Below are 11,626 nucleotides of genomic sequence, written 5' to 3'. Positions count from 1 at the left end.
AGACTCTCTTAAAAAGTTTCCCCTCCATCTCTCTTTTTTTTCTCCTTGTAACATTTATTAAAATAATTAGGTTCTCTTGTGGTGCTTACCGAGGTTTAGTGTTTGCTGATTGAATCCTGTGGTATGATTCAACATGTTCACCTCTCCTCTCAATTTCTTGTAAGTTAGAGGCTGGATCTGGAGGCAATAAATACTTTTTTTGCATGGGCAGGCACCGGGAATCGAACCTGGGTCTCTGGCATGGCAGGTGGAGAGTTCTGCCACTGACCCACTGTCGCACTGCCCCATAAATACTTTATACCTAATCATCTCTTATCTCTTTAATAGCTTAATCCACATTCATTTGCAATTGGAACTGTTCAGAGCAGCCCAGGAGACTTCAACAAATCTTTGAAAATTCACATTATTGTATTTACATACTTAACTTTAAAAAGCACTGTTATTGGTGAAGATGTGTTTATTGGTTACCTTTCTCTTGGGAACAATGAAATTATCTAAAATTAAGAGTGTTGATATATTAGAACCTCACCTACCCTTTGAGACCAAAGGAAGAATAGTTTATTTTTTCCAGAACCTAGATTTTCTATAGCACATAATCTAACTCAACCTATGTAGATAGCTCGTTGAAACAATCAAAACACAGGGAACCAGAATAAGAAAAATGAGGGCCTTTAATCCTGTGTAACCTTCCAGAAACCTACAACCTCCAGATGGGTCCCTGAACAGGTAACTCCTGAAATGCAGAGGGGCCAGCCTTTTCAGAACATCAGCTAGTTCCATCCCCCTACCTCTTATTATTGACAGCCCTTTCAACATGAAAAATTTAGAATGGGCATAGCCCAAATACCTCTAAAGAGTAGGAGAAAGATCAAAGGTGATGGTGGATTTATACAGAGAAGGTAGGATTTAACAAATGAGTGTGATTGCTGAATCATTATATTGATATTTCTTTTAGTCTCCAATATCTTAGAGCAGCTAGAAGTAATAACCCAAAATTGTGGATTGTAACCCATACCAAACTCTGAAATCTGTTCTACAACTAATTGTTGTATTGTGCTTTGAAATTTATTGCTTTTTTGTATATATGTTATTTTTCACAAGAAAGAAAAAAAGTTTATTTCTTTTTTATTCCTTCTACTCTCCAATGTTCTGGAGTAGCTGGAAGGAAAAATCTGAGATGATGCTCATGACCAAACTCTGGGATCTGTCATGTAACTACTTGTTGAAAAGTGCTTTGAAAACGATTGCTTTTTTCTTCCTTTGCTTTGTATATATGTTATGTTATACAATAAAAAATTTTGAATAAAAAGCATTATATGCTATGGTATTTGCTAAAACTTTAAAAATTTTCTTATTTTATAGTATATCTAGAAACTGGATGCAATAAATACTTATTATTTTTAAGAAGCTTTAGGACAGTAAACATTCCCCCACTTCCCTTGCAGACTGAATAGGGTATACATAGAATTAGTTTATAAGTTGGTTATTTTATCTTTTTTGTATTTGTCTGTAGGGCTTTTGGTATTTTGTAATTTCTTTATTGGACTGGTTGTGGGAAGAGGAGAATAGGGATGGCAAGAACTAATAGCATCATATAATTTAGAGTAGATATTCAATATAGAAGAAACTGTCATCCACTTAATGAAGCCTAACAAATAAAAGTAGCAGAATGTAATTGAGGTTATTTCTGATCTTCTTAGTTATAATTAGAATATTTCATTATTTTATATGAATGTGCAGTTTTCTTATCTAATTTATCATTTTTACAGAAACAGCTGTAATACCTGTTAATGGCTCACCTCGAACACCAAGGCGAGGTCAGAACAGAAGTGCACGGATAGCAAAACAGCTAGAAAATGATACAAGAATTATTGAAGTTCTCTGTAAAGAGCATGAATGTAATATAGATGAGGTAATTAAACTTCATGAATTCTTTAAAACAAAATAGATTTAGATGTAAATTCTACCTAACAGTATATACTTTTGTGATGTGCATGCTCTTTGTAGTTAGTGCTAGCTCTTGCAGTAGTAAAATAGTTAGGAAAAAAATAATTTTCATATTCAGTTACATTGATTTTTAAAATTTAATAAAGTTTATTTTTTAGAGCTGCTTTAGGTTTACAGAAAATCATCAGAAAGGACAGAGTTCCTATATTAACCTGCCTCCACCCCACAGCCCCGCACATAGTTTTTCCTCTTAACATTTTGTTTTAGTCTAGTACATTTGTTACAATTGAGGAAGCAATATTATAATTGTATTATTAACTAAAATCCATATTTCCTTTTTTGTTTTTGAATGCATGGTCCAGGAACCAAACTAAAATCCATATTTAAATTAGATTCATTCTTTGTGTTGTACATTTCTTATAGATTTTTAAGAATTTTTTTTTTTGTGGCAACATATATACAACCTAAAATTTATTGTTTTAAACATTTTCAAGTGTACAGTCCACTGGTGTTAATTTATGTTCATGATGTTGTGTTACCATCAACATCAACCATCACCCAGACAGACATTCTGTACCAGTTAGGCTTTAATTCCCCAATCACCACCCACCACCACTGCCCCACTCACCTGTATTCTGATTTCTGACTTTATGAATTTGTATATCCTATTTATTTCATATAGGTGAGCTCACACACTATTTGCCCTTTAATGCCTGGCTTATTTCACTGAACAGGATGTCTTTAAGTTTTATTCCTGTTGTAGTGTGCATCATACTGATTTTAAAGAGAGTAGCACCCTACTCTGGAACCACAGAAGATACATCATTAAGGCAATCATTTTCAAATTTATTTGTTCTTTAATTCTCTAAGGTTTTAAAATACCTTTAAAGAAAATCCTAGTCTTTAGGTTTAGTGACAGATAATACCAACATCAAATTTTTGTTTAGCTTTCTATAATTGCTCTTCCCTTCTAAATATTATACTAGATATTAATGGCTGGTAGAAAGTATATATGAGGACCCAGGAATCATTTATCATAGGATCTTGATGTTGGAACTTGGAGGAATTTTACAAATAATGTATAATGTACTCAGCCTCTTTTTAGTAATGAATAAACAAGCATCCAAGGACTTTTAGCTAACTGTAACATAGCCTAGAGTAGATTTTAGGGCATCTGATCTCAGTGTTCCTTTCATTTTACCATATTGTTTTTCTAATGGATTTTAATATTGTCCACAATCCTACCAGCTGGTAGGTATACAAAAATGTAACTTTGGGAAGGAATGAGGGTATGGTGCCAAAGTCCAGTTTAAGAAGTATTGGTATCATTTACCAGGTGTCTGGACTCCTTTTAAGTACTTTCTAACTTTTCCAGAATCACAAACTGTCTGCTAATAAGCAGACAGATATCGTTGAAATATTTTTTCCTACTCCAGTTCTCTTGCTTAGTCCATCAAGGTAATGAACGGGAATAAATACAATTTTCTTATTCCTGGTTGTTAATTATCTGGATTCAGAACTACTTGTAAAAATTTCATTTTTAGGATTAAGAAATAAATCAGTTTCTGCTTTTCATTTTGAAGAACTGATAATTTAGTTTGTAGTTATGATTTTGAAAACACAGTTTATTAAAAGCTTTGGTGGTATTTTGGTTAATTGACATTTGATTATCTACATTCAACATTTATGGTTGCATACAACCATTTATTGGTTAATCATACTGATTGGTTAACTGGAACTAACCACTTCATAAATATTCTAGGTAAGTGGGAGTTTATTATAAAAAAACTTAAGTATTTCAAAGTCTTAATTTTTACAACTTATTTGTGAAGTAAAAGGTAGGACCCAGATATTAAATTATTTCCACCTTAATAAATATAGACTCCAAATTTTGAGAAAGGAAGTTAAATAAAGAAAAGTAATTATCTGAAATTCTGTAGTACATTGAAATTGTGAAATAGTCAGGAAGATAATCCAGGTTTTCCAGGATGGTCTTTGATTATCCATGTAGATTTTAGGGTTCTTTGGCATCAGACTACACTTAGTTCCACAAAACATTTTATCTGACTTTGACATGAACTATCAGGTATTGTTTTTGTTTGTGTGAAATTATTTTCTAATAAAAGCATATAAAATTTATAATTTCTTATGAATTTATACTGAAAATTGACTTGATGTACCTTGAGCTAATATCAGGTGACTTTGTATGAAGTGGGCCAAAAATGAGCTTTGAGGAAAAATTAGAGACTGTGTAGATAATTGAGAACCTTGGTAGTAGCAGATTGGGTTATAATTCCAGCTCTGCAACTTTGATCAATTGCTTAAATGCTTTTAGTTTTCCTATCTTGTTAAATATGGATTATTGAAGTTGGTTTTAGTGGATTCTGTTCATGTAAATCCAGTTTCATTAACAACCCCCCCATTCCACCTCTGTTTTATGACCCAAGATCTGCTGTACCTATATTAAAAAGTAAATAATTGAATTAATTATAAATAAATATCACACTAGTTTGAATGTATGTAATTGATGAAAATGTCAGTTAACACTTTCATTCTAGTGTGAATGTGACGGATTAAATTTTTTTTTTAGTTAATGGTTATATTGTAACTTTATCTTTTTCAGGTGAAAAATGTTTATTTCAAAAATTTTATACCTTTTATGAACTCTCTGGGAATTGTGACTTCTAATGGACTTCCAGAGGTAACCTGAAAAAAAAACTTAATAAGAAATGAATGTGTTTTGAGCCTTTATGGACAGGGAGATAGTTGTTCAAATTTCTTAAGACCACTTTGCTGTATATTAAATATTTTTTGCCTAAGGAAAGGAATATATCTAGGTAGAATTATTATGAAACCAACTTTTGTAGAGCCTCAAAAATGCATTTCAAATATAGAATGTACAAAAATCATCATTTTGTAATTTGTATTGGAAATTTATTTGTACTGAAATTTTTGAAAATCCAAAATACAGGCTTCTGAATTTTCAAATGCCATTAAATATCTAAATACAGCTGAGTATGCAAAGCAAATTTGATTTTAACTTGCTTTGTTCTGCATCCTAAACAGAGGGTCCATGATTAAGGCTGTCACCATTACTGGTATCACTGCATTATGGAAGATCTCTTTTGAGCATTTTTTAAAACTGCTTAATAAAAATAAATTTGAATGGAAAGACTGTGATTATATATCTTAGTGGTATACTGACCAACTTTCTGTTTCTTTTAACATTTTGTTACAAATGTATTGCTCTCCATTGTGAACAGAACAACTGAGACCTTTGGTGGTAAGGTGTAAGAAAAGGCTGTTTAGATGAAGGAGATGAACAAGCACTCAGTGATAAAGCGATGTTTCAGAGGTACCTAGAATTACTCACCAAGACCAAAAGGCATGAAATCAGACTGCTGATTTTGTGTCCTGAATTGACAGCTTGTTTCTTCAATTAACTTATTAATTCAACAGATATTTATTATGTGCCTTATATGTGTGAGGCATTGTACTAGGGACCATGGATACAGAGATTTAATTCATAATCACTGTCCCTAATGTGCTAGCAGGTTAGACAAAGAAATAATCTCAGGAGTCTATAAAAACTGATAGAAGTGTGTATGAGGTACTGTGGTATCTCAGAGAAGGGTGAGCTAAATCATACTGGGGCAGATAGGTTTCATGGAAAATTGCTTGAAGGTAATTAATGGGATTTCGGAGGTGAGTAGGCTTTATGAGAAATGACATGTCCAGGGGTTGGAAATTACAGATTCAAAGGTACAGTTATGTTTGGTAGTATGGTCTGTCAGTGAACTCCAAGTAATTCATAAAGGTTGGGGTACAGACAGGAGATTGGTGAGATGCAGTGCTGAAGAGAGAAAAAGGGTCAAATGTATTAATGTGTCTTGCTGCCCCTTATGTACCAAAAAAAAATATGTTCTTCACAACTCTGAAGAATCTTTGACACTTGTAGTTCTGACTTCTTCCCTTTAAAAGGATTACAGTTTTAATAGAAATCTTGAGAAAAACTACCATTTTCCCCAGTATTTTTCATGTAATTCTAATAGCTGCCAATCTGTAGGTGATTGATAATTAATGCCCTCACTAAGGGAGGGAAGAAACAAGGGTAAAACTTACTCAGGTATAAATGACTGTTCTGCCTAACGCACTCATGTAGACACAAAAAATGTACATTTAACTAGATTTCTTCAGAGCCCTCCTTCTGGAATGTAGATTTAGTTCTCTCAGATTGGAAACAATTTAGCTTTAAACCGTCATAGGAGAAGGCATTCCAAATAGTTGTCCATTAGGCAAGTGTTTAAATTTTTTTAATTGTAAGTTAGAAAATTATGGATGAAAACTATGTAAGATTTGCAGATTTCAGTCATTGAAAAAGTGTCAAAAGTAGGTAATAAATCACACAAGTATGTTAATTGTGCTCATTAATCAAATTAATTTTCTTGTTTAAGATACTTAAAGGAAGGTAGCTATAGGGAACCAAAAGTTTGAGAAAAGATTGGCAGAATATATATATAATCAAGAGAATTTTTCAGTGTTGGAAAAATACAATATTTTATATTGATAAAGCATAATAGAAGTTAAAATTAAAAGTGAGAGATATATGGTATGCTTGGAGAACCGTGGCAGTTAAGGGGTTATAATAATACCTAATTTTATCGTAAGTACTATTTTTGTGCTCCTTGTCTAATAAATAGGGTATATGTGTAAAATAGGCTAAAAATTGGAATTGGGAAAAAAATCCCATTTTTTGTACTTCACTGTTAGACCTTATTTGTGCTGCATTTAAACTCTATATATAATTGTATAAAAATTATCTAATTAAATCTGTGCTTCTGAATGCTAAGAGATGTAATGACATAAAAAGGATAATTGTCAATATTATTTTTTTTGAGGTTGAAAGTCTCTCTAAACAATATGAAGAGATTTACCTTAAAAACAAAGATTTTGATGCAAGATTATTTCTGGACCATGATAAGACTCTTCAGGCTGATCCAATAGATAGGTATTTTTTTTATGGTACATCTTTGTTCATAATGCTTTTACTCTCACATGCCTTTATCTAAGGCTAATAAGAAAAAGGTTATAAACACTTTATGTGACTAGAACTGTCTTTTTCTCAGTTATCTGAGTATAGTTTATAAAATGTACCGAAGAAGGGGATTGTTTAAATAATTAGTTTACTCATGTAGTGGTTTTTGTGTTTTCTCCACCCTTTCATCTACTATTGCCTACCTGGTTCATTTTTTTTTTAACATTTTTTATTGCTAAATATAACATTTACAGAGAAAAGAAAGAAAAAGCAATGATTTTCAAAGTATACTTCACCAAGTAGTTACAGAACAGAGTTCAGAGTTTATGATGGGTTACCATTTTACTATTTCAGATTTTTCCTTCTAGCTGCTCCAAAACACTGGAGGCTAGAAGAAAATTTTTTTCTTTTTGTGAAAAATTGCATATATACAAAAAAGCAATAAATTTCAAAGCACATCACAGCAATTAGCTGTGGAACAGATTTCAGAGTTTGATATGGGTTACAATTCCACAATTTTAGGTTTTTACTTCTAGCTACTCTAAGATACTGGAAACTAAAAGAATTATCAATATAATGATTCAGAAGTCATACTCGTTTGTTAAACCCTACCTTCTCTGTATATCTCCCCTATCAGCTTTGATCTTTCTCCCACTCTTTAGGTATATCTGGGCTATGCCCATTCTAGCTTTTTCATGTTGGAAGGGGATGTTGATAATATGGGATAGGGGGATGAAACTCGTGGATGTTCTGGAGAGGGTGGCCCCTCTGCATTTCAGGACTTATCTGGACCAGGGACCATCGGGAGGTTGTATTAACGTTTTTAAAAAGTTAATACAAAAGTGTTTTCTCTTGAATTACGATCCAGAATTCTAAAATAGGAATGGATTGAGAGTAATTTTTAAAATATTTGTTTGTAAGTAAGGTTGATTTTATGACTTTCATATGAAATCTTAGAATAGGTAGTGAAAATATGTGTAATGTAGAAATTAAACACAAGTAAATGATGACTAATTTAACTGGAAATAAATTATTTTGGAAACCATAATACATTGACAAACTTGAGCTTTGATATTTTTAAATCCCCATCAACTTTGTTATTAATATCATGGAGGAGAAACATCTTATTTTTGCTTTCAAAAATATTCTTAAGCACTAATGTACCTGTTGTCATAAACAATTTTATTTATTTAATTTAAGCAGCTTTGGGACATCTATTTCCAATCACCTCTGTTATGTCTGACCATTTTGTATGATGATAGGTGGCAATAGAAGGCATTATATTGCTTTTTCTGACTCATAAAACACAAATTATAAATTTTCAGTATAAATGATTTTGTTTATCATTATTTAGTTTTGAAATGCAGAGGACACCACGTAAAAATAATCCTGATGAGGAAGTGAATGTGATTCCTCCACAAACTCCAGTTAGGTATGAATTTTCCTGCTTTTGATTTCCATTATACTTGTTTATTCAGTGCTTTTAATGCTTTATGCTTGTTTAAAATGTCATTATCTATTCAAACATACATGCAACGAACATATTTAGTGTGCCTTATATATGCCAGTTATTTTACTAGTTGCTGGGGATATGGTTATTAGTCCTAATTTACCTATCCTTAAGGAATATAACCTAGAATGTGAATCTGTCCCATCTCAGTAAATAGTATAACCATTTACTCTGCATACAGCCAAGAATGATGAGAACCATTTTTACATTCTTTTCCTCACTCATTTCCCACATACAATCTGTTATCAAGTCTTACTGAATCTATTTCCAAAAAATTTCTTTAGTATATCTACTGTTGTCCATTTCTTTTGTTACTATCCTTGTCCAAGACATTTTTCTCTCTGATTTTTTTGTTGTAACCTTCAAACTGAACTCGTTGCTTCTACTCTCAACTCTTTCCTCTCTCCCCATTACTAATTAGTCACATAACCCCCAGAATAATGTTCTAGAAATATAAATCATATTGTGTTTACCTTACTGCTTAAAATTCTGATTGCTTTCCATCACAGTTGGAATTCAATGCGAATCCCCTAGCAATTCCTACAAGGCCTTATATGATGTGGGTTCTCTTGTCTCTCTAACCTAATTTCTCTTATTTTCTCTTGCTCGCTGTGGGTTAACCATATTGTCCTTCTTTCAGTTTCTTGAAAGCTCTTCAAGCTCTTTTGTAACTGAAGAGATTTCACATTCCTATTTCCTCTTCTTGAAAATCTTCCTTCTTTTTTTCACATGGATTAACAACTTTTATGTTTCCTTTAGATTCAACAAAAATATCACTTACTTAAAAATATTTATTTCTGTCTGAATATTTTCCTTTATTCTGAATATTATCCTTCTGATAGCATCCTGTTGTATTCATTACAGTTTGTAATTATCAGTTAATTGTGTGTTTGCTTGTTTTTTAATGTGATTTTATTGAGATGTATTCATATACCTTATAATCATCCAAAGTATACAATCAGTGACTCATGGTATCATACAACTGTGCATTCATCACCACAATCAATTTTAGAATATTTTCATTATTCAAAAAAGAAAAAGAACTACCCAAAATGTCCCATACTGTCATACTCCCTATTACTTATTTTTATTTTTATTTTCTTACTCATCTGTCCATACACTGGATAAAGGGAGTGTCAGTCACAAGGCTTTCACAATCACACAGTCACACCATAAAAGCTATATAGTTATACAGTCATCATCAAGAATCGAGGCTACTGGATTACAGTTCAACAGTTTCACATATTTCCTTCTACCTATTCTAATACACTAGAAACTAAAAAGGAATTTTAATATAATGCATAAGAATAACCTCCAGAATTGGCTCTCGACTCTATTTGAAATCTCTCAGCCACTGTAACTTGGTTTCATTTCTTTTCCCCCTTTCAGTCAAGAAGGCTTTCTTGACCCCACAATGCCAGGGCCAGGCTCATTCTTGAAACTCACATCCAATGTTGCCGTGGAGATTTACACCCCTGGGAATCATATCTTACACAGTGGAGGAGGGTAGTGACTTTACTTGTGCAGGTGGCTTAGAGAGCAAGGCCACATCTGAACAACAAAAGAGTTGCTCTGGGGTGACTGTTAACTATAATTATAAATAGACTTAGCTTCTCCTTTGCAGAAATAAGTTTCATAAGGGCAAACTCCAGGATCAAGGGCTTGGCTTATTAAATTGAGATTCCTTGATGCTTGCAAGGATTCCCTATTACTTCTGTGAATATCAGGAATTCCTCAGGTGGAGAAGTTTAATATTTCTATAGTTTTCCCCAGTGTATCAAGGGGACTTTGCAAATACTTTTAAAATTTCTGTCCAGAATACTTTGGGATGTATTATGGTATTACATTAACCTGTATAGAATAACAAGTCTCATTCCCTATTCCAGGTTCTATGTAATTATATTGTGTAAAGAAAATGACCAGTCAGGTGACATTAGATAGTATGCTACAGAAAATGTAAGTTTTGTAGTAAGTAAACATCTCTTCCTTTCATCTCCCTTAGAAGTTGAAGTTTAAAAATATAGTCAATATCATCCTTTACCCTCTTCTGATTTACCTTAGTCCTAACCAAGGGCATTTCACTCATATTTGAAGTCTAATTGAAGTCTCATCCCTTTAACGGTTGTTGTATGGAGTAGTGTGTCAAACAGATACCCGAAGTTCTAGGGAACTACCAGGTTATGCTCAAAGAAAGAGCTCAGCATCTCAGAATTTAGGAATAACAGTTAAAACTCAGGAGTAGATGTGACTGCTGTAAGAGCTTAAATCTAGGAACCTTTGCAATAGCCTTATTGAACATTCTGTATTCCTTAATAGTAGATTGCCTAATCTCTGCCCACATTCTGTCCCCTCAGCTTATGCTCTCGAATTCAGTTCTTAGAGTTTGCTTATTATAGTTAGTCCATATTAGTGAGGCTTAAGACTTATTTGTTCTAGTTTATTGCACTCAACCTAATGTCCTCAAGGTTCATTCACCCAGTTAAAGGCCTTACAACTTCATTCCTTCTTTCAGCTGCTGAGTATTCCATTGTATGTATACACTTCCATTCATCAGTTGATGTATACTTAGACTACTCCATCCCTTGCAAATGTGAATAATGCTGCCATAATCACAGATATGCAAATATCCATTCGTGTCCCTGCTTTCAGTTCTTCCAAGTATGTACCTAATAATGGCGTTGCAGGATCATATGACAATGCCATACTTAGCCTCCTATGGAACCACTACACTGCCCTCCAGAGGGGCTGCCCCAATTTACTTCCTTACCAATGTTTGCTTGTTTTTTGCTAATATCCACGATATTCTTTAAATTCCATACTATAGGGACTGTGCTGTTTTTGTCCACTATTTAATATTTAGGACCTGTCATAGTACTTGATACATAATAGGTAATCAGTAATATTTTTCAAATCCCCAAATAAAAGTATAAACACATTTTTTTTCGTAGTATAATAATAGACTTATGGTCAAGATGGCACAGAGGGAACTTTATGATGTCTGAACCGAATTTCAAACTTGTTTAGTTGGGTCTGTATCACAGGAGATTGGCATTTTAGGGAATGGGAGCAGTATGTACAAAAAGCAGAGAGGTACGAAACGACTTGATGTGTCTAGGGAGCTATAGCAGCTCTGT

General features: G+C 33.0%; 1 protein-coding gene and 1 pseudogene across 11 annotated transcripts in view; one reads left to right on the top strand and one right to left on the bottom strand.

Moving 5' to 3' along the window:
* The window catches only part of RB1 (RB transcriptional corepressor 1), a 217,807-nt gene that overhangs the window by 97,637 nt on the left and 108,544 nt on the right, over positions 1-11,626 (top strand). For 7 of the 10 annotated variants that reach the window (XM_077158231.1, XM_077158224.1, XM_077158226.1 and 4 more), the window contains 4 exons: positions 1,770-1,912; positions 4,571-4,648; positions 6,846-6,955; positions 8,337-8,414. In XM_077158231.1, the coding sequence (XP_077014346.1) occupies positions 1,770-1,912; positions 4,571-4,648; positions 6,846-6,955; positions 8,337-8,414 (409 nt within the window). Of the gene's footprint in view, positions 1-1,769; positions 1,913-4,570; positions 4,649-5,208; positions 5,303-6,845; positions 6,956-8,336; positions 8,415-11,626 lie in introns of those variants that run through there. The other 3 variants (XM_077158227.1, XM_077158229.1, XM_077158228.1) reach the window with 3 other exon arrangements.
* The window catches only part of LOC143681312 (caspase-3 pseudogene), a 42,309-nt pseudogene that overhangs the window by 19,645 nt on the left and 11,038 nt on the right, over positions 1-11,626 (bottom strand). The window lies entirely within an intron of this gene.

This window comes from Tamandua tetradactyla, chromosome 4, assembly GCF_023851605.1.
Source record: "Tamandua tetradactyla isolate mTamTet1 chromosome 4, mTamTet1.pri, whole genome shotgun sequence".
NCBI lineage: Eukaryota > Metazoa > Chordata > Mammalia > Pilosa > Myrmecophagidae > Tamandua > Tamandua tetradactyla.
Note: the sequence above shows the minus strand (reverse complement) of the source record. Positions and strands in the feature narration are given on the sequence as shown.